Genomic DNA, 27,521 nt, shown 5'->3' with positions numbered 1-27,521 from the left:
TCACCAGTGGCTTTCGGTGGTGGCAACCTGGCCTGTCTGTCCCTGACCAACCAAAATGAACTTCTGTAGCTGGTCTGGACCCTATACTACTTCTGGTTTCCATGGCCACCAAAACGAAACTGATCCTCAGTCAGATCTACAGTATTTGACCAAGAACATCCTCTTCTACACAATAAGCATGGCGAGCTGGCAGTATTCCACCTGCCATGACCTCTCCCTGAATGACTGCTTTAAGATTGTGCCCAGGGAAAGGATGATCTAGATGATCAACCCCCTGCTCAGCCCCAGATCCTGCTCCTTTACGGCTGTTAAATACTATGGATGTTAGAAATCTGTAATGAAAACAGAAAGCCTCCTATTCCCAGAACCACCCTGCACGCTCCCTGCCACTGCTCCAGACCTTGGGTTGCTCAAGCTTCTGCATTGGTCGACCAGTTTCTTCTGCATTTGCTGCTGGTAGCTTCACAGCACGCAGAGGAGAGAAAGACCTTTGATTGGAGAAATATCAAGATCACTTTAAATTAAGGCAGTTGTTGGGCTATATGAAATGCTCTAGCAAGCCATATATGGTCCAAGGGTTGCAAGTTGGATGCCTCCGACCTGATTGCAATATGCATTGTGATTGGGATGTAATTGTTAAATTTTCAATTATAAATGCAACAAGTATTTTTTTAGAACACTATTCTTGAATTATATGCATGCACTCTTTAATCCTTTTTTAAAAAAATTATTGATGATCTCCTATTTTTTAAGAGCCCAGTACAGTTCATTACATGTTTACGTGCGTGTGCTTGGATATTTTTAAAAATGCCATGTCTGTATATTTGTCTTTTAAAGCTGTACCTGAGAGAGTTGCTGAGATTGATGCACCCCCGCTTTTACCAGCACTTGGTGTCCCTGGGTGAGGATGGGCTCCAGATGCTGTTCTGCCATCGATGGATTCTTCTCTGTTTTAAACGCGAGTTTCCAGAAGCAGAAGCACTTCGCATTTGGGAGGCATGTTGGGCTCATTACCAGGTTAGGATTTGCTCTTTTTGGTTTTATAAATCCAGTAGACTCTGATGAATGCTGATTATGGGATTAATGAACTTACAGCAGCCTTCCTGCTGAAGGCTTAATGCCAAAAACATCGACTCTCCTGCTCCTCGGATGCTGCCCGACCTGCTGTGTTTTTCCAGCGCCACACTTTTCAACTCTTATTTTTAAACCAATACATTTGAACATAATTTCCCTCAGTAATGGACTTAAGACTCTTTCAGCTTGATAATATATGTAAATGCTATATATAATAGGTTCTTTTTGCTTTTACATGCAGTCCAAACCTAAAATGCATCATCACTTGAGGGGATCATTGGACAGAACGAGAACTGGGTGCAGAAGTAGGCAATTCAGCACCCCGAGGCTGCTCCACCATTTAATATGATTATGGTTGATCTCATCCCTGCTTTGACTCCACTTTCCTGCTTGGTCTCCATAAGCTTCTGACCTGTTTCTAATTAAAACCCTGTCTACCATCTCCTCCAATTTATTCAGTGTCCTGGCATCCTCCATATTCTGGGATATTGAACTCCATAGATTCACTACTCTTTGAGAGAAGTAATTCTTCCTTACCTCTGTTTAAATCTGCCACCCTGTAGGGTAAATGCTATAAACTGTCATTCTAGATTGCCCCACAAAGGGAAGCATTTCCTCCACGTCTGTAGATAGGTACGGGAGAGCATTTAGCCATCTTCACTGCTTTGTGTAAATGATAGCACCCAGCAACAGCTTGTCTTGTCTTACCAAAGAATTAATTTTATGTATGAATATTCTGTGTGATGAAAAATCTCCTGACGCAAGACTTACATTTGCCTAGGTTTAAACCTGTGCCCTACTATCTTACAGTTATAATTGAATTTAATGATCTTAATCTATCCAGTGTTCTTAATCTATCCTTTCCAAGCTGTTTACTTTCTTAAATACCTCATGAGACCACCTTTCAGACATTTTTTTTTTAAGGTTTAGAAGCCCAAGTTTTTTCATTATTCCTAATTGCGTAGTTGAAGCTTGAGACCTAATTCTTGGTTCTCTGTGCTTTTCAAGATTGAAATTCTGAAAAATGTTGGGGGTTGCGTTCAAGCTGTTATCTAACCAGAGTTTTGAATAGCTTGATTTCTGCCACCTTGTAATAAGTTTAACATTGTAATTGTTTTGGCATTTAGATTAGATTAGATTACATACAGTGTGGAAACAGGCCCTTCGGCCCAACAAGTCCACACCGCCCCGCCGAAGCGCAACCCACCCATACCCCTACATTTACCCCTTACCTAACACTACGGGCAATTTAGCATGGCCAATTCACCTGACCTGCACACCTTTGGACTGTGGGAGGAAACCGGAGCACCCGGAGGAAACCCACGCAGACACGGGGAGAACGTGCAAACTCCACACAGTCAGTCGCCTGAGGCGGGAATTGAACGCGGGTCTCTGGCGCTGTGAGGCAGCAGTGCTAACCACTGTGCCACCGTGCCGCCCCTGCAATGATGCTTGTTTCATAGTTGTACTAAGTGCATTATGGAAAATATGACTAAAAATGAATTTACCTTTTTAAAAGAAATAAGAAAAAGCAAAAGTGGATTTTTAAGTAGCAAATGTAGCACCATTATTCAATAAAGGGAGGGGAAAAAAAACGAAACAATAAACCAGTTAGCTGACATGAGTTGAAGATTGCTGAAATCCATTATTCAGAAGGTAGTAATAAGGCAGTTAAAAAATCAAAGTATGTTTAGACAAAACCATCTGTTATGATAAGGAGATTGTATTTGAAAAATCCGTTATAATGACTTGAGATATTTCTATTAGGGTGCTGAAGGGGAGCCCATGGGTGTAGTGTATCTACATTTTCAAAAAACCATAAGACATAAGAGCAAAATTAGGCCATTTGACCCTTTGATCGTGGCTGATATGTTTCTCAACCCCATTCTCCTGCCTTCACCTTTGGTCTCTTCACGAATCAAGAATCTATCTATCTCTGTTTTACATACACTCAACCATTTGGTCTCCACAACCCACTGTGGCAATGAATTCCACAGATTAACCACCATCTTGCTGAAGAAATTCCTCTTCATCTCAGTTCTAAAATGTTGTCCCATCATTCTGAGGCTGCGCTGTCAGCTCCCAGTCTGTTCTACTGGTGGAAACATCATCATCTTCATGTTCACTCTATCCAGGCCTCTCAGAAAACTGTAAGTTTCAATCAGATCCCCCCTCATCCTTTCAAACTCCATTGAGTACAGGCTCTGAGTCCTCAGCCATTCCTCATATGACAAGCCCTTCATCCACAGGATCATTCTTGTATACCTCCTGTGGACCCCCTCCAATGCCAGCACATCCTTTCTTGGATACGGGTCCAAAACTGCTTATAATATTCCAAATGCGGTCTGATCGGAGGTTTATACAGTCTCAACAGTGCATTTCTGCTCTAGTATTCTAGCCTTCTTGAAATTAATGCTAACACTGCATTTGCCTTCCTAACTGTCAAAGAGAATCCTGAACTAGGACTCCCAAGTCTCTTTGCGCTTCAGATTTGAGAAGCTTTTCCTCATTTAGAAAATGGTCTACACCTCTATCCTTTCTACCAAAGTGCATTACCTCACATATTTGTATTCCATGTGGCCCATCTTGTCCAATCTCCATCCTGTCCAAGTCCTTCTGCAGCTTTCCCATTTTCTCAACGCTGCCTGCCTCTTCACTACCTTTGTGTCATCAGCAAACTTGACAACAATGCCCTCAGTTCCTTTGTCTGGATAATTAACATATGATGTGAATAGCTGCAGTCTTAACACAGAAACCTGCATTACTCCACAAGTCACTGGCTGCCATCCTGAAAAAGACCCCTTTGTCCCTACTCTCTGCCTTCTACTAGTTAGCCAATCCTCAATCCATTGGAAATACTTTACCCCTAACACTTGGGCTCTTATTTTATTTAGCAGCTTCCTTTTAAGCACCATATCAAAGGCCTCCTGAAAATGCAAATAGATCGCATCCCCTGGCTCTCCTCTGTCTGAATCAAAACCAAATGCACTGCGGATGCTGTAAATCAGAAACAAAAGCAAATGTTGCTGGAAAAGTTCAGCAGGTCCCTTCACAGTTGCTGCCACATTACTGAGCTTTTCTAGCAACTTCTGTTTTTGTCTCTTTCAGCTAACTTGCTCATAACTGCCTCAAGGAATTATAACAGAATTTTCAGACATGACCTCTCTGTGACAAAACCATGCTGACCTATTTTACCGTGTAAGTGCTCCACGATCTCATCCTTAATAATGGACTCTCAAATCTTACCAATGCCAAGATCAGGCTAACCGACCTATAGTTTCCTGTCTTCTGCCTCTCTCCCTTTTTAACCGGGGCTGTTACATTAGCCGTTTTCTGGTTTTCTGCGATCCTTCCTGACCCCATTGATTCCTGAAAGATCACCATCAATGCCTCTACAATCTTTTCAGTTATCTCTATCAGAACTCTGAGGTGTAGTTCACCTGCTCCTGGGAATTTATCCACCTTCAGATCTTTCACCTTCCCCAGCACCTCCTTTGTGATGGTCACAATACTCACCTCCGCCAAGACTCTCTTGAAGTTCTGGTATGCTGCTGGTGTCTTTCATTGTGAAAACTGATGAAAAGTACCTATTTGGCTCCTCTGGCATTCACTAAGGTCTCACACAGGATAAATTGCCTGAGTTTGGAAATAATATGTTAGTATGGATGGATAATTGGTTAAGGATTGAAAGCAGAGAGTAGGAGCAAACAGTTCATTTTCAGCCAGTTGAGTGTTGCTGTACAAATCAATGATGGGCCTCAACTGTTTCAAATCTGTGTTAATGTATAGAGGAACCAAATCCAGGTTTGCTGTTGAAACAAAGCTGGATGGGAAAATAAACTGCGAAGAAGATACAAAGGAATTTGTAAAGGAATCTACATTGATTAGGTTGCTGAGTAACATGGCAGCAGATGGAGTATATTTGGGGAAATCGCTGAGAGGAAGAACAGAACTTTTTCAATGGTGCGAAACTATAACCTTTGTCATTTAATGCCTCTTCTCCTCCATCCTGTCACAGATCTTGTCTTTTGTTATTTCTACCTCCCCTTCCACAGCTCAAAACCTGTTATGTGTATTTCTGCTATAAGGTAATCTCAACCTGAAATGTTAACTTTTTCTAAGGGCGGCATGGTGGCTCAATGGTTAGCATTACTGCCTCACAGCGCCAGGGTCCCAGGTTCGATTCCAGCCTCAGACAACTGTCTGTGTGGAGTTTGCACATTCTCCCCATGTCTGTGTGGGTTTCCTCCAGGTACTCCGATTTCCTCCCACAGTCTAAAGATGTACCGGTCAGGTGAATTGGCCATGCTAAATTGCCTATAGTGTTAGGTGCATTAATCAGAGGGAAATGGGTCTGGGTGGGTTACTCTTCGGAGGGTCTGTGTGGACTGGTTGGGTCAAAGGGCCTGTTTCCACACTGTAAGGAATCTAATCTAATCTAATCTCTCTGCCTGAACAGCTGAGTATTTCCAGAATTTCTTTTCTATTTCAAATTTCCAGTATCTCTCCAGTACTCTACTTCAGAACTAATTAAACTAAATGTTGGTGTTATGGCCTTGTACAATAAACGCCAGAACGTATTGAAATGCAGGCACAGAAAACAATTGAAAAGAAAAATAGTACGTGCCATTTCTTGCAGAGAATTGGATTAATGAAATCTTGCGGCAGTTGTATAAAGGTTTGATGGGCCCACACCTTAAGAATTTAGTACAGTTTTGGTCTCTGTAACGAAGAAAATAAATACTTGCCTTATAGTGAATGCAAGATATTAGACTGATTCCTGGAATGAAAGGGTTGTCCTAATACAAAAGAATTGAGTTGAATGAATCTATAATTGGCTGGTGTTTAGAGAAATGAGAGGTGACTAATAAAAGCAAATGAAAGAGCTTGGCCGCATAGATGTTGAATTGGAAGGAGCCATAGTCATTTTGAATTCTGCACTTCAGACAGCTGTAGATGCTGAGTTGTTGAGTATATTCAAGACAGAGTGTTTTCGACTTGGGCATGAAAGGAGAACAGTTGTGAAGGGTCATTTGACCTACTGCTCATTTCTTCTATTCTTGCAAATAGCTGAACTTAACACTTCTCAAGTAATCAGGCTAAAGTGAATACTGCAGATGCTGGAGATTAGAGTCAAGAGTGTGCTGATGAAGGATTTTTGCCCGAAACGTCGATTCTCCTGCTCCTCGGATTCTGTCTGACCTGCTGTGCTTTTCCAGCACCATACTCTCGACTTCTCAAGTAATGACTGTTATGCATCTTTAAACAAAGTTGCGCACTACTTTGGTCATTGTGTGGTCAGGATAGTATGTTGGTGGATGCATTGACAACCTAAAACAGATTATTTTTCTCCTCTTCTCTGGAGGGATATACCACCAGACATTATTCAATTAAGTTGTGGATGACTTAAATGTTCAGTTTATATATACAATTCAGCAATATAGTTTGTCAGTCATTAATCTTTATGAACCATAGTTCACCCCAACTAGCACTAATTCTTCTTCCACTGCAGAAGCCTAACTGATGCAAAGTGGCTCTGGTGAAATTGCTTTGCAAACAACTGTGCGGTGCTATCTTGCTCTGGTAAAGGTAAAGTAGCCATAGTCCCAAAGGACCATAGAGCTGCTCTCCCATCCGAGAAGGATGACACTTGGTGATGGTTTAATTTGTGGGTCATCACAGGCGAGGGAAGGGATTAAAAGAGTTCTTCATAGTAACCTCAGGGGATTGAACCTACACAGTTGGCATCACCCTGCATTGTAAACCAACCATCCAGCCCCCATTCTGCTACTGTTCAGTAAAAAAGGTGAATTCTACAGATAAAAATGCATAATATCACATTTCTTTCTGTAAATGCTGTCTGCTGGCTTAATTAAATAACTGCTTGGGCTGCTGTCCTTTTTAGACAGTGATAGCTTTAATTTCAATCTATTGAGCAGGACTGAAATGCCAAAATAATTGTGCAAAAACTAGGCAAGTTCTGAGTAGAATTTCATGTTAGACTTGATTCATAAATTCTTAGATATTTTTTAATTAAAAAGAACTAAAGTTTAAAGAGAGTTTAAGGATTCCAGCGGATTCCAGCAACGAAAAATCTGCCATAAATGCTGTTGGTTGCGAATTTTATTAGATCGGTTGGAGAGACAGTTAGAAGCAATGAGAAATTTGCAACAGCAACAGTGTGTGATGGATGGCACTTATAGGAATGGGGGAAAGTCTCAGATGCATAGATGGGTTAACTCCAGGAAAGGTAAGACAGGTAGGCAGCTAGTGCAGGAGTCTTTTGTGGCTGTATCCATTTCAAACAAGTATGTTTTGGAAAATGTAGGGGAGGATGGATTCTCAGGGGAACATAGCACGAACAGCCAAGTTTCTGGTGTTGAGACTGGCTCCAATGCAGCGAGGGGTACGTCGGGTTCCTAGAGATCAACTGTGTTAGGGGATTCTCTAGTCCGAGGTGTAGACAGACGTTTCTGTGGCCAGCAACGAAAAATCAGACTGGTGTGTTGCTTCCCTGGTGCCAGGATCAAGGATGTCTCCGAGAGGGTGCAGAATGTTCTCGGGGGGAGAGGGGTCAGCAAGAGGTCATTGTCCACATTGGAAACAACCACATAGGAAGGGAAAAGGTTGAGAATCTGAAGGGAGATTATAGAGAGTTCGGTAGGAATTTAAAAAGGAGGTCCTCGAGAGTAATAATATCTGGATTACTCCCGGTGCTATGAGCTAGTGAGGGTAGGAATAGGAGAATAGGGCAGATGAATGCATGGCTGAGGAGCTGGTGAATGGAAGAAGGATTCACATTTTTGGATCATTGGAATCTCTTTTGGGGTAGAAGTGACCTGTACAAGAAGGATGGATTGCACCTAAATTGGAAGGGGACTAATACACTGGCAGGGAAATATGCTGGAGCTGCTTGCGAGGATTTAAACGAGTAAGGTGGGGGGGTGGGGCCCATGGAGATAGTGAGGAAAGAGGTCAATCTGAGACTGATACAGTTGAGAACAGAAACGAGTCAAACAGTCAGCGCAGGCAGGGACAAGGTAGGACTAATAAATTCAACTGCATTTATTTCAATGCAAGGGGCCTAACAGGGAAGGCAGATGAACTCAGGGCATGGTTAGGAACATGGGATATGATAGCAATTACAGAAACATGGCTCAGGGATGGGCAGGACTGGCAGCTTAATGTTCCAGAATATAAATGCTACAGGAAGGATAGAAAGGGACGCAAGAGAGATGGGGAAGTGGCGTTTTTGATAAGGGATAGCATTACAGCTGTGCTGAGGGAGGGTATTCCTGGAAATAGATCCAGGGAAGTTATTTGGGTGGAACTGAGAAAGAAGAGAGGGATGATCACCTTTTTGGGATTAAATTATAGACCTCCTCATAGTCAGAGGGAAATTGAGAAACAAATTTGTAAGGAGATCTCCGCTATCTGTAAGAATAATAGGGTGGTTATGGTAGGGGATTTTGACTTTCCAAACATAGACTGGGACTGCCATAGTGTTAAGGGTTTAGATGGAGAGGAATTTCTTGAGTGTGTACAAGGCAATTTTCTGATTCAGTATGTGAATGTACCTAGTAGAGAAGGTGCAAAACTTGACCTACTCTTGGGAAATAAGACAGGACAGGTGACTGAGGTGTCAATGGGAGAGCACTTTGGGGCCAGCGACCATAATTCTATTAGATTTAAAATAGTGATGGAAAAGGTTAGACCAGATCTAAAAGTTGAAGTTCTAAATTGGAGAAAGGCTAATTTTGACGATATTAGGCAAGAACTTTCGAAAGCTGATTGGGGGCAGATGTTCGCAGGTAAAGGTACGGCTGGAAAATGGGAAGCCTTAAGAAATGAGGTAACGAGAATCCAGATAAAGTATATTCCTGTTAGGGTGAAAGGAAAGGCTGGTAGATATAGTGAATGCTGGATGACTAAAGAAATTGAGGGTTTGGTTAAGAAAAAGAAGGAAATGTATAGATCGAGTGAATCCTTAGAGTCTAAAGGCAGTTGGATTATACTTAAGAGGGAAATCAGGAGGGCAAAAAGGGGACGTGAGATAGCTTTGGCAAATAGAATTAAGGAGAATCCAAAGGGTTTTTTACAAATAAGTTAAGGACAAAAGGATAACTAGGGAGAAAATAGGCTCCCTTAAAGATCAGCAAGGCGGCCTTTGTGTGGAGCTGCAGAAATGGGGGAGATACTAAACTAGTATTTTACATCTGTATTTACTGTGGAAAAGGATATGGAAGATATAGACTGGAGGGAAATAGATGGTGACACCTTGCAAACTGTCCATATTGCAGAGGAGGAAGTGCTGAATGTCTTGAAATGCATAAAGGTGGATAAATCCCCAGGACCTGATCAGGTGTACCCTAGACTCTGTGGGAAGCTAGAGAAGTGATTGCAGGGCCTCTTGCGGAGATATTTGTATCATCGATAATCATAGGTGAGGTGCTGAAAGACTGGAGGTTGGCTAACGTGGTGCCACTGTTTAAGAAGGGTGGTAAGGACAAGCCAGGGAACTATAGACCAGTGAGCCTGATGTCGGTGGTGGGCAAGTTGTTGGAGGGAATCCTGAGGGACAGGATTTACATGTATTTGGAAAGGCAAGGACTGATTCGGGATAGTCAACATGGCTTTGTGCATGGGAAATCATGTCTCACAAACTTGATTGAGTTCTTTGAGGAAGTAACAAAGAGGGTTGATGAGAGCACAGCGGTAGATGTGATCTGTATGGATTTCAGTAAGGCATTCGACAAGGTTCACCATGGGAGGTTGATTAGCAAGGTTAGATCTCACTGAATACAGGGAGAACTAGCCATTTGGATACAGAACTGGCTCAAAGGTAGAAGACAGAGAGGGTGGTGGTGGAGGATTGTTTTTCAGACTGGAGGTCTGTGACCAGTGGAGTGCCACAAGGATCGGTGGTGGGTCCTCTACTTTTTGTCATTTATATAAATGATTTGGATGCGAGCATAAGAGGTATGGTTAGTAAGTTTACAGATGACACCAAAATTGGAGGTGTAGTGGACAGCGAAGAGGGTTACCTCCGGTTACAACAGGATCTTGACCAGATGGGCCAATGGGCAGAGAAGTGGCAGATGGAGTTAATTCAGATAAATGTGAGGTGCTGCATTTTGGGAAACCAAATCTTAGCAGGACATATACACTTAATGGTATGGTCCGAGGGAATGTTGCTGAACAAAGAGACCTTGGAGTGCAGGTTCATAGCTCCTTGAAAGTGGAGTCGCAGGTAGACAGGATAGCGAAGATGATGTTTGGTATGTTTTCCTTTATTGGTCAGAGTATTGAGTACAGGAGTTGGGAGGTCATGTTGCGGCTGTACAGGACATTGGTTTAGGCCACTGTTGGAATATTGCGTCCAATTCTGGTCGTCTTCCTATCGGAAAGATGTTGTGAAACTTGAAAGGGTTCAGAAAAGATTTACAAGGATGTTGCCAGGGTTGGAGGATTTGAGCTATAGGGAGAGACTGAACAGGATGGGGCTGTTTTCCCTGGAGCGTCAGAGGTTGAAGGTTGACCTTCTAGAGGTTTACAAAATTATGAGGGGCATGGATAGGATAAATAGACAGTCTTTTCCCTGGGGTCGTAGAGTCTAGAGCTAGAGGGCATAGGTTTAGGGTGAGAGGGGAAAGATATGAAAGAGACCTAAGTGGCAGCTTTTTCACACAGAGGGTGGTACGTGTATGGAATGAGCTGTCAGAGGATGTGGTGGCTGCTGGTACAATTGCAACATTTAAAAGGCATTTGGATGGGAGGGGTTTGGAGGGATATGGGCCGGGTGCTGGCAGGTGGGGCTAGATTGGGTTGAGATATCTGGTTGGCATGGACGGGTTAGACCGAAAGGTCTGTTTCCATGCTGTATATCTCTATGACTGTATGACTGTATAAAGATGCTGTAAAATAGAGACAACTCTGACTGTTTGTACTATTTCGTACCAAATGGTATGTTTTCACGTTTTGAAATTAAAATGTTCTTTTCTTTCCTGACAAATTCAATAATAGGCAATTATTCTCAAGCAGTTGGAATGACAGAATAACCATTGTAGTAAACGTTTCCAAGAGTTGTGCTACCATGCCCCATCTTGATTCACCAATCAGGACTTAAAAAGGAGGAACCAGCCATAAGAATTTGTTGACAAAACTTAGTCAATTGAGATGGTTGACTGAAGTGGCAAAATGAGGAGTTTAAATAGCAGTGGAGGAGTAGAAATATCAGTACGATCTGCATATGCTAGGGGCACTCTATTTCTCAGTCAGAATTTGTTAATAGTCTGATATGTTAATTGGATTCCCCAGTAATGAATATGAACAGTACGACAGGAAAAAAAATCACTTTGAATTGTGATTTGGAGATGCTGGTGTTGGGCTGGAGTGTACAAAGTTAAAAATCACACAACACCAAGGTCATCATCCCAACAGGTTTAATTGGAAGCACACTAGCTTTCGGAGTTATAACCTGTTGTGGGATTTTTTACTTTGAATTGTAATATTGTTATTGAATGCAATATGAGGCACCTGTTTATTTCTCCCCTCCTGGTTAATATTCTGCACCATGCTTCAACTGTTACCAATTGTTTTCCCACCAGTGTCACCAGTCTTTGATAGTTTCTGCTTTATTTCCATTTCAAAAAAAGCAAAGGTTACACTTTTTCATCAGTATGTTGGATGCATTGAGTTTTAAATATTGCTTTTAAGAACAGTCAGAATTCTACATTCTCTGACAAGAATAACACCTGTCTTTGTTGTCTGGCCACAACACAACTTCGTGTGTCAAATTTTCTTCTTGTTTGCAGTATAAACATAAACATTTCCATGCAATTCTGGAGGAGCATGTGCATTTTATTCCAATATTGAATCTGCCACCGTAACAACACCAACTGTTTGTTTTCCTCCACAACCAAGTCTCAGACTTAGCCTGACTAGGGGAGGCACATCTCCTACCCAGCCCATGGAGTTTGCAGGCCAAACAATTATTTTTTTAATTCCAGGGAAGTCCAGATCAATCGGTATTAGTTTTTCTAATAGAAATAGTCAAGCTCAATCAAAGTTCATTTCAGTAGTTTTATGGCTACCAAATGATCATCTTTGCAGCATATATCTATTTAAAATATGTATAAAATGCAGGTTTAGCAGTTTGCAAAGAGCTTTATATGAACAAATCTTTCTAACAATTGAAAACCTTAATTTCGAGGAAACATTATTTCTTTTCCCCACCATTTTCTAACTTTTCAATTTATATAATGTATATTAATCCTGTACTCATCCACCTGCTGCTGTCAACAGCCTGGAATTCTAGAGTGCCTTTAATGTAGAGCTGAAGGGTCAGTTTATGTTGGCTAGGGTAGGGGTAGAATAACACCAGTAGTGTGGTTTCAGTTCCTATTGGCTGAGAGTTCTTGGAACCCTATAGTGATATCAGTAACTCTCAGTCTGAGGGTGCTACGTGAAGGGAGAGATAATACAGTAGAATGTCCAAAAGAATTTCACAGAAGCATTATTTTGGCATGACCCTCATGAGTTATTAGTGAAAGGCAAAGTGGTACATTTTAATGAGTATCTTGAAGAATCCGAGCTGAATTTTTTACATCACTAGCTGCTGAGGCCCTTTTGATTGTGCAAAGAAATCGCTCTTAATATCCTTCAACCCTTGCTTTCTTATAAATGTAGATGTGGCAAAGTATAAAACTTTGTTTCTAGGTTCCCTTGTCTAGACCCCTCAATTACTCAGTACTTTTCTCTACCTAATATGTCCTATGCATAATTTAAGCACTCTTTCAAATGACAGTATAATCTCACCAGTTTTTTTTTAAAAGTCCTAGTTATTTGATTCTTTTTGATATTTGCATTACTTTGCACACCAAGTGAATCTGTACTGCTCCGTCTCTACTGTTTTAAGATCTTTCCTCAAGTTTTGGAGCCCAAATCTGAATGCAGTACTCTATCCGTTGCTCTATTTTGGTTTTATATAAATCGTTAATATAACTTATTATATTTGCTTTTATTCAAATTTCCTCTTCTACCTCCAGCTGATGACATTACGCAGTTGTAAACCCCTAAAGTTTCCAAATCCCTGAACTCTTGAATATCACCCAACATTCCAATTTGAAATATAATGTTTGAATTTAATATTTGAATTTAATTTCTCAATATTTGAATTTAATTTCCTATTTTTATGAGCATTTCATCATTGTACTTGTGGCTTTTATTCAGGTGTGACAGCTTGATGGTTAAATAGCCTCGTTTTCCACAAGGCTTATCAATTCCAGGTTTTCTCAATGCAATTATTTTGAAGTTTGGGTTTGAAATCATCCTTCCACAAATACTCCTTCACAACACTCGTGATTGTTGGCTGAAGAAGTAATAAGGCCTAGCAATTGTAACTGAATTCTTTACTGAACTTCTGGACAGTACTGTATCAGAATGTCATACCAACTCAACATACTAAAGAACAACTATGATTTTGAATGAACTTCAGCCAGGCAAAAATGTTGTTTCCAAATAGTTTTATAAAACATTTATACTTATAGTTCAATATTATAAAACAAATTCTACAACTTTACAAATGACATTTTGTTCAATGATTTTAATCTGCAATTTAACCAATGTTTTGCGACAGTGAAGGAAACTTTTATCTGACTAATGTACCAGTAGGATCCATGTAAATTTCATGTCTGTTCTCATCTGTGTTAGTTTTTGTTAGTTGACCTGTTCTTCACAATCATGAGTATTTCTCTTTGCTGCATTTGAACAAAATAATACTCTGCACCTTTTATGAATAACTATGTAAACTTGCTAATACTGTCTTTTTTTTGATGGTAGTTGTTATACTTACATTCCTTGCACAGAAATAAAGATTTGAAGTATACTCAATAACAACATAGTAAATTTCAGAGCTAGCCTGACTAGCAATGACTGGATTGTGTCTCAAGATGAATCTTTACATTCATGGATGAAACTTAAAAAGATCACGGCAGTTGATAAGTAAATTTGCATGAAAGCAAAGATGTCCATTCCTATGAGGAAGAGGAGGAAAAGTTTCTGCTGTATTTGTTTTAGCTGTGCACATGGCCTAAAATTATCCTCTCTCCAAACTTCAGTAGACTAAGGGCAAGTATTCTTCATAGGGAGATGTTTAGGATATTGTGACCATTGATTGTGAAGAAGTACAGCAAAATGTTGATATTATTTTAGTTATTGGTAAGTCAGAGAAATGGCTATCACCCTTGCAAATCTGATACTTACAATGGTGAATGATTAGAGTGTATCTGAGATTTCTGTCTGCTAATGAAGTCACTTTGTATATGTGTCTTGCAGACTGACTACTTTCACCTGTTTGTTTGTGTGGCCATTGTTGTGATTTATGGGGATGACGTGATTGAACAGCAGTTAGCAACAGACCAGATGCTCCTTCATTTCAGCAACCTGGCCATGCATATGAGTGGGGAAATTGTTTTAAGGAAGGTAGGAACCAGTTTTCTTTTTTAAAAAGAAGTGTTTTTGTTTATAAATTATGATTGAACATGTATGTTTTTCCATTGAGTTTATCCCACTACTTAAATACCTCTTGATATAACTGAAGGTAGTGAAAAATTAAGGGGCCTATTAAGGGGTTGTTCAAATGTCTTGATACAGCTGTATTATTAATGCAATGATGGATTGTTTGTTTAGTTTCCTTTACAACATAAATTCCTTGCAACCTCCCCCTTCTGCACAAAGAAAACAAACAATATGAACAATACCTTATTGGTATGCCTTGTTCACTCGTGTAACCAGCATTCCACTGAATTCAACTTGTGACAGAATTAATTGCCTTAACTGTAAATGCATTCATGGATATTGGAGCAATACGGACAGAGTATTTTTGACATTATGCTAGAGCTCTTATTCTGTTCTTTTATCACTGTGTATAATGATAGTTAAGCAGAGTTGAGTCCCTTGCTTCATTTTTTTAAAAAATTATTTCATGTTCAAGATATTGTAAACAGAGCAGGATGCTTGAAAGTTACAGTTATTAAATTGCAATAATCACATTCTAGTAAATGTAAGTGCTGTAAGCCATCTGTGCAGATGCTTAATCTCATTTCATTTTGCTATGGTGTTCATAATGCATAGAAAGTGAAATTAAATGTGTTTAACAAATATATTCTTATTAAAAGCATTGTGAGTTACATCATCTGTTTATTTTATAAAATGAACAGGTTAAAGATATTAGTTTCATTTTACTTTGATTTAATTTTGAAGCATGTAGGATCAGCCAGTATTTTATTATATTTACACTGATTGTAACACTAAATTATTTTGTCCCTTTTACCCTGGTTTATGATATATTTAGCCAAATTCTCATCTGACTACCAAACTGTCCTAATTTTCAAATGTGTATCTTTTAAAGAGTGGAGTTATTTATATTTATCCAAAAGTACAAATGAAATATGCACTACAAGCAATTGACTATGACCATCGTTTCTCAATACTGGAATCAATGGAATGTTTAGGCATCAATGAAATTTGCATATCAATGCACCCACTAGGTTCTTCCTCTCAAAATGGAAAAACAAGTCATTGAACATTATTTTGGTCAGTGAGTAGTGTGGCTAAGAGAGGAAAATCTAAAACAAGAAGCATATGCACTTTTTTAAAAAAGTGGGCAAGTAATCAGGTGCTTAACTATATTGGTGATCTTAATATGTCTCATGCAGTAATATAGGAACAAGTTGATGCTCATATATATCATATATAGTACTTCCAAATTGCAACTGAATTATTAGAAATTATTGAGTAAAGACCAACAGACAATCTAGAGAAAGAATTGAATCTGAGAGTGTATTGATCAGAACTGTGCTTGGGCTGTGCTGGAACTTAAGCTTTGCTAGTGCCATTGCCAGCTGCCCACTGTGTGTGCTGGGAAAAAGCACACATTATTAGGAATAGGTCATTCAGTTCCTGAGCCTGTTCTGCTATTCTGAGCACAATTGACTAGATTGCATCTACCTGACTTTGATCATTTCCTTTTGAGGCCCTTGCCTAACAAAGATTGACACCAGTCTTCTCAAATTTTCAAGCGACCAAGCTTGCATAGCCTTTTGGGAAGAGTTCCAGATTTTCCATATCCTACGTTTGCCTTATTTAGCACTTCTGATTTTGCTTCTGTGTGTCCCATCTCTGATTTGCAGAGTTTGTGCCCTTTTACTGGACTTCCCCTTCAGAAGTTGTTTCTGTACACTGAAGCTTAAAAAATAACTTCCATGTGAATAGTGTTATTACTCCCCATTTAAACATGGTCCTTTTGTGCTTGGACATATGGTACTCTTTTAAAAATAGCATGCATTATATATGGGGATTGCTTGTGATTACTTTGTTTTAACTGAATGAAAATCATAATTACAATATTCCAGTGACCACCTAGATTGACAAAGTGGTAGTGCCTATTCTTAAAATTCAATTAGAGCCTTTTAAGTAGGTATGTGTTTTAGAATGTGATTTAGCAGCCTGAGTTTTCCACTTTTGCTTGCCAGCCTTTGATTTGTTTTGCATTTATTTCAGTGAGTGGAAAATTACAGACTGCCAAGTGCAGCAACAGTAAAAACCTGAAGCCAATGTTTTTATAATTGCTGTATCTGTATATTATCTGCAATATTTATGTGGCAGTGTTGATTGGATGTGGTTATTTAGGTGGAATACACTGTTGTTAAAAGAACTTTTAAAAAGATTTTGTTTAACTGTTGGTGAATTAAGATTCACTTCAGCGCTGATTTAGCTGATCTAAATTATACTGCCTTCTGATTTCATTAGTCATCACTGTTGTCAAAACAAGTCCAACTGGCCTGCATTATTCTGAACTAAAATGGATTTGACAAGGGTGTATAAAGTTATGGAACTGCTGCCATCAGACTCTTTTTTTTGTTTTTATTTGTCCAAACATTAGTATACTCAATGTAAACCATGTATTGTATCAGAGTAAATTTTACTATATATCAGGTCCCTGACATTGAGAGGCAGCAGTGCTAACCACTCGGCCACCATGCCACCCAGTGACTCTTAAAATCCTGCCGTCGAAAATATCCTGTCTGAGTCCTTCATTTCTATCATAGTAAAAAAGGAATTAAAATACAGCTTCACTTACTTTTACCTTAGCTTGAGATTAAAAACACGGCCAATTCTGTTGATTCAGATGCAAACCTCCCATTTTATGGGATTTGTTCAGATGTGTTTAGCAGCTTTTCAATTTAGCTACTAACTGGATGTTTAAACCTATACCAACCACAGTTGCTATTCTGCACAGTTTCTTAATTTGATTTGTTCTACTCAGAAGGCCTTTCCATGGATTACCATCTTGCTGTAGTGGAAAGGCTTGAGTATTTGTTTCATTGAAACTGAGAGCAATGCTATCTGGAGTTCTCAACTCCTGGCAGGGCCACTCGTAAAGCTATAGTGAGAGGGGAGCAACCATTCGGCAAGAGATGAAGGGGACAGGATTCAGAGATTTGGAAATTCCTAGCTTCAAACCTGGACATAGACAGGGCAGTTTGACGCAATCGTTTCTCTTTTGGAATAGGAACAGACGAGAGTCTTGGCAGCTTTCTTCACTACTGGGCAGTCCTCTTCAAGAACTGCCTCTTCAAGAACTCCTGCTCACCTTACACAGGGAAATGGCTTGAAAAAGGTTCCCTAAAGTTAGTCTCTTCCATCACCAAACCTGGCTGGAAAAGCACATCCAGTGGGCTTGTCTGCCTGCAGCCTGTAAGCTGAAGTTAAAACTCCATTTCAGAACCTGGATAATGAGCAAAACATCGTCCAAGACAAAAAGCTTTCCTTGTTGCCTGAGAACTCAACATTGATATCGCTGCTCCTTATGTGACTCAAAGAGCAGGCAGAGGGGAGCTGTGGAAGAAGCTGCTGGTTTCGTCTTCTGGAGAGGAAAACCCCAAGGGTCAACCCAGAATTGGATTTACTATCAAGAACTAATTAGTCAACCGGCTCTTGGAGATCCCCACTGTCATCAACGATTGCCGCATGACACACTATGTGCAACTTGCCAGGAACCGGCAGGCAATGGTTGTGAGTGCCTATGCTCCAACCTTTGATGCCATAGATAAGTCCAAAGCAAACTTTTATTCCACCCACTCTCCATACTCCCCAATATCCATAAGGAAGAAAATTTTATCACCCTTGGGATTTCAGTGCTAGTTGTTGGAAAGGATGCCCAACTCTGGAAAGGACTCATCAAAAAGGAAAGTGTTGGGAATTCCAACTCCAACAGAAGTCTCCTACTCACCAAACGTGTGGAACACCAGCTTGTCATCACCAACGCACTGTTCTGCCAAAAGACAAGTTCAGGTCCTTATTATCAAAGCAGTGACCAGTGCATGCAACTGCTGGACAGACTACAGTCTCATCCACTCCTGAATGTCCATCAAATGCCATCAGAAGCAGCTGAAGATGAAGAAACAGTTCCTAAGAAAGCTCAACACTGAGTAGCTTCAAAAGCCAAGCAAACTGGTGAACCTCCAAAAATGTCTTAATCAAAATTTCTCAAGAATTTGTTTTAATGGAATGGAGGAAATTTGGAAAGAGCTGAAGACAGCCATCATCTCATGCTATAAAGAAACCATTGACCAAAAGATCAAGAGCCACCAAGGCCACATCATCCAAGACCTCATTGATAAGAAGAAAGCTCTCCATGCCTGGCAAGATAACACCACCGGCAAGGCAAAGAGAACTCGGCAAACCGCAAAGGTGTCACAAAAAAGAATGAGAGAAATCAAGAACCAAAGGTGGACTGAAAAAACTAAGAAGCTGCAACTCCTCGCTGACAAGCACAATACCCAGGTTTTCTTTAGTATCATCAAGGCAAAATATGGACCAACACCTTTGGCTTCAAACTGGTGTGGAGTAAAAATGGAACCCTTTTGAAAAACAGAAAGCATTAGCCTCCAATTGAGAGAGCATTTCAAAGAATTTCTACATGGCAATCACCAACAAGGACGTCTTTGAGGAAATTCCCTAATCACCTAATGTTGAATTTGAGATTAGACATTATGAAAGTAAACCATGGGAGGACAGGGATTCTGGTGGAGATTTTCAAACTTGGAGGAACAGAGCTTACTCATCAGCTCCAACTGTTCCTGAAGATCTGAGACAAAGAAGAAATCCCTTCCAACCTCAAGGAAGTTGTCTTCAAGAAAGAGACAAATTCCGACTGGAGGCCTGTGACCAGTGGTATCTCACAAGGATCAGTGCTGGGTCCACAGCTTTTTGTCATTTATGTAAATTATTTGGATGTGAACATAGGAAGTATACTTAGACTGTGGGAACATCTGAAGAATCTCCCTACTTTCCCTATCAGGAAGATCATTGTCCAAATTATCGCTATGTGCCTTCTCCTTGTCTCAGAGGAAATCCATCCTGAAAGCCATTGTGGACTCCAACCAAACCGTAGACATGATTTTTACTGCTCAGCAACTGCAATAGAAATATCAGGGATAACACCAACCACTCTAACATGGCTTTCATCAGCATGGCTTTTGACCCAGTCAATCAGGAAGTTCTATGGAAGTACTATGGAAGACCCTGTCAAAAGCTGACTGACCAGTAAAATTTATCATCCTCAGTCTCTTTCATGGTAAGGTGTTGGTGATGGTCCTCACTGATGTTAAGATGACAGAACCTTTGAGGTCAATACAGGGGTCAAGCAGGGAAGTGTCAGTGTGCCCATTCTTTATCTTTGCCACCATTCTACTACTTGTCAAGAACAAGTTCCCAGTGGCATAGGCATTGTCACAGGATGGATGGAAAACTTTTCTACCTCAACTGATTGAAATCCAAGAAGAAAATGACGCCAATGTCACTTGTGGGACTTAAGGATTCAGTGAAAATATCATCTCTGCTGTCTTGGAAGAGAATCTTCAAACCTCACTTGATAGCTTCACAAAAGCATACTGAAGAATTGGTCTCAGCCTCGATCTCAGGATTAATTTTCTGACTGGAGGCCTGTGATCAGTGGTATCTCACAAGGATCAGTGCTGGGTCCACAGCTTTTTGTCATTTATATAAATGATTTGGATGTTAACATAGGAAGTATACTTAGTAAGTTTGTGGATGACTCGAAAATTGGAGGTGTAGTGGACAGTGAAGAAGTACAGTGTGATATTGATCAGATGGGTCAGTGAGCCAAGGGGTGGCAGATGGAGTTTAATTAGATAAATGTGAGGTGCTGCATTTTTGAAAGGCAAATCAGGGCAGGACTTGCACACTTAATGGTAGGGTCCTGGGGAGTGTTGCTGAACAAAGAGATCTTGGAATGCAGGTTCATAGTTCCTTGAAATTGTGAGTCTCATGTAGATAGGATAGTGGAGAAGGCGTTTAGTATGCTTTCCTCTGTTGGTAGAATTGAGTATAGAAGTTGGGAGGTCATGTTGCGGCTGTACAAGACATTGGTTAGGCCACTTTGGAATATTGTGTGCAAATCTGGTCTCCCTCCTATTGGAAGGGTTCAGAAACGAGTTAAGGATGTTGCCAGGGTTTGGGGATTTGAGCTATAAGGAGCAGCTGAACAGGCTGGGGCTGTTTTCCCTGCAGCGTCAGAGGCTGAAGGGTGACCTTATAGAGGTTTACAAAATTTATCCTATGGATAGGATAAATAGACAAAGTCTTTTCCCTGGGATCAGGGAGTCCAAAACTAGAGGGCATAGGTTTAGGGTGAGAGGGGAAAGATATAAAAGTGACCTAAGGGGCAACCTTGTCACGCAGAGGGTGGTACATGTATGGAATGAGCTGCCAGAGGATGTGGTGGAGACTGGTACAATTGCAACATTTAAGAGGCATTTGGTTAGGTATATGAATAGGAAGGGTTTGGAGGGATATGGCCGGGTACTAGCAAGTGGGACTAGATTGAGTTGGGATATCTGGGCTGCGTGGACAGGTTGGACCGAAGGGTCTGTTTCCATGCTGTACATCTCTATGACTCTATAGTAGAGGCTGGTACAATTAGAGCATTTAAAAGGCATCTGGATGGGTATATGAATAGGAAGGCTTTGGAGGGGCATCGACCAAGTGCTGGTAAATGGGACTAGATCAATTAAGTATATCTGGTCGGCATGGACGAGTTGGACTGATGGGTCTGTTTCTGTGCTGTACATCTTTTTGACTCTACTCTGTGACTCAAATCCTTTACCAACCCATTCTCCATTAAGTTCAATGAAGAAATCCTCCCAAATGCAGAGCATTTCCCTTACCCGGAAGGGTACCCCTCATTTTAAAGCAGGCATCGACACAGAGATTCATCATTGCATCCAATCTGTGAGCATTGTCTTTGGATACCTAAGGATGAGAGTCTTTGACCATGCTATCTGTGCTGATACCAGGATTCTTGTGTAGAAGACAGTCATCCTTCCAACTCTTCTATATGGATCTGAAATTCAGACTGTATCTTAATGATGCTTCAAGGCCTTGAGAAGTACCAACAACACCTATTTGAGACAAATTGTCCATCAGTTGAGAAGGACAGGCATACTAACTTCAACATCTTTGAAACAGTTAATATCACCAACATTGAGGCCATGATCTTTCAAAACCAACTCTGTGGCTCGACAATGTTGCAGAGATGCCTGGGATTCTGATTGCCAAAGCAATTCTTCTTTGCCCAGCTCAAGGAAGGCATCCTAATGAAAGGAGGACAAAGGAAGTATTTCAGACTCCCTGAAGTCTTCCCTCAAGAAATGTAGCATAGATGTCAATGTATGGCGACCCTAATTTAGAAGAAGCTGACTTGGAGGGATACAATTCTTTGAAAATACCCACCAGCTAGAGGAATTATGGAAAAGGAACCAGAGAAAGGAATGCCAACAATCTCAAGTCTAAGGACCACTTCCACCACCCAAAAATATCAAACAAATGTGTGGTTAAAGTTGCATCTCCAGGATAAGGAGGAATTTCTTCAACCAGAAGACACTGAATTTGTATAATCGCTGCCATAAATGGCTATGGGGGCCAAGTCATTGAGTACCTTTAAGACAGACTGGGTTCTTGGTTTGTGAGGATGTCAAAGGTGACAGAGAGAAGGCAGGAGAATGGGGTAGAGGAAACAACGAAAATCGAATGGCATAGCAGACTTGTTGGGCCAAATGACCTAATTCTGCTCCTATATCTTAAGGCATTATGGTCTCTGTGGAGGCCTGTGACCAGTGGAGTGCCACAAGGATCGGTGCTGAGTCTACTAATTTTCATTGTTTATGTAAATGATTTGGATGTGAGCATAAGAAGTATAGTTAGTAAGTTTGCTGATGACGCCAAGATTGAAGGTGGAATGGACAGCGAAGGAGGTTACCTCAGATTACAATGGGATCTTGGTTAGATGGGCCATTGGTCTGAGAAATGGCAGATGGAGTTTAATTTAGATAAATGTGAGGTGTTGCATTTTGGGAAAGCAAATCTTAGTAGGACTTATACACTTAATGGTAAGGTCCTAGGGAGTGTTGCTAAACAAAGAGACCTTGGAGTGCAGGTTCATTGTTCCTTGAAAGTAGAGTCGCAGGTAGATAGGATAGTGAAGAAGGCGTTTGGTATGCTTTCCTTTATTGGTCAGAGTATTGAGTACAGGAGTTGGGAGGTCATGTTGCGGCTGTACAGAACATTTGGTTAGGCTACTTTTGGAATATTGCATGCAATTCTGGTCACCTTCCTATTAGAAAGATGTTGTGAAAAATGAAAGGGTTGAGAAAAGATTCACACAGATGTTGCCAGGGTTGGAGGATTTGAGCTACAGGGAGAGGTTGAAGAGGTTGGGGCTGTTTTCCCTGGAGCGTCAGAGGCTGAGGGGATGATCTGGTAGAGGTTTATAAAATTATGAGGGGCATGGATAGGGTAAGTAGACAAGGTATTTTCCCTGGGGTGAGGGAGTCGAGAACTAGAGGACTTAAGTTTAGGGTGAGACAGGAAAGATATAAAAGAGACCTAAGGGGCAGCTTTTTCGTGCAGAGGGTGGTGTTTGTGTGGAATGAGCTGCCAGAGGAAGTGGTGGAGGCTAGTATACTTCCAGCATTTAAAAGACATCTGGATGGGTATATGAGTAGGAAGGGTTTGGAGGGATATGGGCCGGGTGCTGGCACGTTGAACTAGATTAGGTTGGGATATCTGGTTGGAATGGATGGGTTGAACCAAAGGGTCTGTTTTTGTGCAGTACATCTCTATGACTCTAGGAACAGATTCATCAGCCATGCAAGGACCCACAGAACGCATGACCGGTGACATGGAATTTCGTAGGTGGACAATCATACTAGTCAACGAGCGATTGCTGGTGATGACTTTGAAGGCTTTGTGAAAGCAGTTGGCAAAGGGTAGACACGTGATGCTTGTGTGTAGCAAGAAACAAATAGAACTGCCATTTTCTTGTCCGAAATGATTGTTATGTTTTTGCAGGCGTTATTGAACTTATTGCTACAGTTGATTTATTCTTTTATTGTTTAATTATATTTGCCTGTTAAAGCCTAAGTCAAAGTCTGCATTTACCAGCAAAAACTGCTAGACATGCTTGGCTGATTAGGAAGCATCTGTGAAGAGAGAAACGGTTAATGTTTTGGGTCAGTAAACTTTCATTCTAGCCGAGTAGAGTGCCTGCTGTCTTCCAAAGCAGAGGAATAAAATCTGAATGAAAGTGATAAAAACAATCAGATGAAATTAAAATGAAGGTGGTTTTCTGTATTTAGAGAATTGTATAAATATTTGGATGTCTGTGCTTAAAGCACTCTCTGGGATAGAGGATGATATAGGCATAGCTGCAAGATGGATCTGCACGGTCATCACAAACTTTATGTAAACTGGGCAGTTGCCAAGAGCAGCAGATTTCAGCAAAACAAATGAAGCAATTATTCATGAAACTATACAAGTAAACAAAAATGCTTCAGCAGTGGAATGGAAAGTCTAGACCTATTGATATACTCCAGGTTTCTATGTATTTACATCTCATAATATTGTGCAATTTAATATTATATTCCTCATTCTGTTAATGCAACAGTTTTATGATTTGTACATCAGACTGCAGCTGGTAAAAAATATCAATTAACAAAATTTAAAGTAACCTACTGAATTGCAATGATTGTGCAAATTGTGCATTAAATCAGTTTTTATTAGAGCAATACATATTTATTACATCGAGTCTTGACATGTTATAATACATATTTCTTCCAATACATAACCTGTGAAAATTGTAGAACAGTAGGAGTGTACAAACATTATTATAATCTCCTCCTCTTTCTTGTAAAATAAATTATAAATAATGTAGTTGCAAGTGCAGAAATATTATTCAGACTACTGCACTGTATTATCAAGACTGGAAGGGAAAGAAAATTGAAAGTTTGTCAAAGGCACCTCATACACTTGTTCTGGTCCTGTAGAACTGAGATACTGAATACAAATAATGTATTGAAAGCACTGGATTTTATAATATGTGTATATACAAAGAGATTTCTATTACACTTATCCCAATGAAAAGTAATAGTAGTTACAGGAAGAGCATTTTATTATGCATTTTGGATCCAAACATCAACATCAAGCATTTTCAGGTCAAAACTTGCACATTTATTTTTATGGTGATTAAAAGCTTAATCAATGAGTTAAGAGTTGCTCCAGTAGTTTGGCAGAGAGATTTGGGATGGAAATTCTAGAGTTTGGAGTCTCGCCACCTAACATTATAGTGTCAGTGTAAGAAAGAATGTTGAGTGCATACAAGGACAGAGTTGCAGGAACATTGAATTTTAAGGGGATGGAGTTTGGTACTGGAAAAGATATAAGGTTCAAGACATTGGAGGAATTTGAGAGCTTTAATTTTGAGCCTTTAATGAGCCAGGTTCCAATTTAGGCTCATGAACATGGGTGATGGTGAGCAGAGATTATTTGGGTTAGGATATGGCCGGAAGAGTAATGGGCGAACCAAATTCATGGAGGCTGGACAATGGCAAGTTGGCCAATTACTTTTACAGTAGTTGAATCTGAAAGTAACTGAAGGATCAGATGAGAAGAGGGGTAATATTTCTGAGGTCAATTGTAACTGAGTGGTCTTTGTGAATGAGCAGATACAAGGTTGAAAGCATAATTCTGTCAAATAGGTTGGTGAGGTTGCAAATGGAATGGAATGAATGATGAGGGAATGGAGTTTGTGGCAGGATTCAAAATAATGTTCTTTGAGTTTTGAGAAGATTTGTAGCTCAGGTTGAGGTTTTGGATGTAGGTTTGCTTGCTGAACTTAAAGGTTGATTTCCAGACCTACTGGTTTCGTCACCCTACGAGGTAACATCTTCAGTGGGCCTCAGGCATATGAGGAATACGGATGAGGAAGGACACCACTTCTACTGGGACAACGCATCCATCTGAGGACAAGCCAAACAAAGACACACACGAGAATTCCTAGAAGCATGGCATTCCAACCGGAACTCTCTCAACACACACATCAAGTTAGACCCATCTAACACTCCTGAGAAAAGGAACTGGAAGTCACTTCACCACAGGAAATAACATCACCACAGGAAATGACATCACCAACCCAAAGAAACCCAAACATAGAAAGCAGGAATTTTCAGCAGCGCTTTGCCTGAGGCCCACTGAAGATGTTACGGCGTAGGGTGGCGAAACGTCTGAAAGTGAGCTTTCAAGCTCAGTGGCAAACCTACATCCAAAACGTTCTTAGTTTATAACAAGAGAAACTTTTGACTAATCTCTGATTAGATGTTGAGCAAGCAAATTAGCACAGCAGAGGCGGCAGAGAAGCCAAGAGCAGTGGAATAAGATTAAGTTAGATGTCCTAACAGTACATGTGGAACCTTTTGGTTGCTGAGGACAGTTAGCAAACTATACCTCAAATGTAGTAATCTCTGATGTGTTCAGTGACTTGTGCAAGTGAATATAGAAATAGTAGGTGAGTGTGTGACTGGGAAGGAGGTGCAGAAGGGAAAACTTTAAATTCTTGAGAAGATGGCACCTGTACAAGCCAGATGGGTTGTACCTGAACAAAGCTGGGACTGAGTTCTTTATGGGATATTTTGCCAATACTGTTGGGAGGACTTCAAACTAACTTAGGAGTATGGGACCCGAGAGAGAGAATAGTAGAGGAAAATTCCAGGGTTTACAAAGTACTTGCGGATATAGCTGGCCCAAACATAGAGAATAGCAAGTTGATAGGTAACGCCAGAGTAAGAGAGAAAGAAATGAAGTCCAGAACAGAGTTAACATGCATGTATGTAAATGCACAACGTGTAGTAAATTATTTTGGGGAGTTATAGATGCAAATTGCCATGAGGAAATATGATGTTGCGGCGATGAGAGACCTGGTTCAAGGAAAAACAAGACTGATTGATTGTTATATAGTCCTGGGTATAAACATTTCCTTCAGAAAGCGAAGGAAAGGAGAGGGGTAGCAGTATGGGTAAAGCAGAATATTATAGAGCTCAAGAATTAGGATGTCTAGTGGAAATGATGTAGTTGAACAAATATGCAGAACAATTAGAGAAAAATATCAACATTGTAGAGTTGTTTTAACGGAGAGATCAACTGGGATACTGACAACCTAAGGGGCAAGTGTTCCTGTATGGTGTTTAGGATGGCTTCTGACAGCAGTATGTGTCCAGTCCACCAAAAAGGATGCATTGTTGGACCCACCCCTTGGAAATATGCTGGCCAAGTGGAACAGGTGTTAGTGGAAGAACATTTACGAGACCATGATCAATGTACATAATGTTCAGGTTGATGGTGAAGGAAGTCAAGCAACAATCCAGAGCAAGAAAAATCAATTGGTGGACAGCTGAATTCAATGGGATAAGCACAGAGCTGAGCAGGATTGACAGACAATAAATTGGAGAAAGAAACATTAACTGAACAATGGGCTATCTTCAAAGAGGCTACAGTTGAGGTATATTCCTTCAAATGGGAAAGATTGATCAAACTAATCCAGAGATCCCTGGTTGACATTGGGGGGGGAAAAAGTGTTATTTGACAGGTGTAAGGCAGAAAATACAATTAGAATCTAAAGGAATACCAGAGGTTTAGAGGGGAGGTAAAAAAGCAAAAAAGAGAAGCAAAGAGAATTATGAGCCAACATAAGGAGAACCCTAAAGTATTCGATAGGCACGTAAATGGTAGAAGAGTGGCTCAAGGAGAGTAGAGCCAATTAGTCATCAAAAAGGGGAATTATACATGAAGCCCAGGGACTGACTGAGGTGTTAGACTAAAAATATTCATTTATTTGTACGAAAGACAAGAATGCTGCTTAGGCCATGATGATAGGAGAAAATTGTGTCACTAGAAGGGTTCAAAATTAATAAGGAAGAAGTCTTGGATAGACAATTGATACTTAAAGTTGAAAGGCACCAGGTCTGGAAGAGATGCATCCAAGGATTTTGAAGGAAGATGAGGGTAGAAATTGCAGAGGCAAGAAATGAGAG

General features: G+C 40.4%; 1 protein-coding gene across 4 annotated transcripts in view; it reads left to right on the top strand.

The window, feature by feature from the left end:
* Nucleotides 1-27,521, top strand: part of tbc1d16 (TBC1 domain family, member 16) — a 144,892-nt gene that overhangs the window by 92,309 nt on the left and 25,062 nt on the right. For all 4 annotated transcript variants that reach the window (XM_043714802.2, XM_043714800.2, XM_043714801.2 and 1 more), the window contains 2 exons: nt 838-1,017; nt 14,410-14,556. In XM_043714802.2, coding sequence (XP_043570737.1) covers nt 838-1,017; nt 14,410-14,556 — 327 coding nt within the window. The remainder of the gene's footprint in view (nt 1-837; nt 1,018-14,409; nt 14,557-27,521) is intronic.

Source organism: Chiloscyllium plagiosum, unplaced genomic scaffold (genome assembly GCF_037043375.1).
Source record: "Chiloscyllium plagiosum isolate Xiang-an unplaced genomic scaffold, Cpla_swu_hap1 HiC_scaffold_25, whole genome shotgun sequence".
Lineage (NCBI taxonomy): Eukaryota > Metazoa > Chordata > Chondrichthyes > Orectolobiformes > Hemiscylliidae > Chiloscyllium > Chiloscyllium plagiosum.
This window is presented reverse-complemented; position numbering and strand designations above follow the sequence as displayed.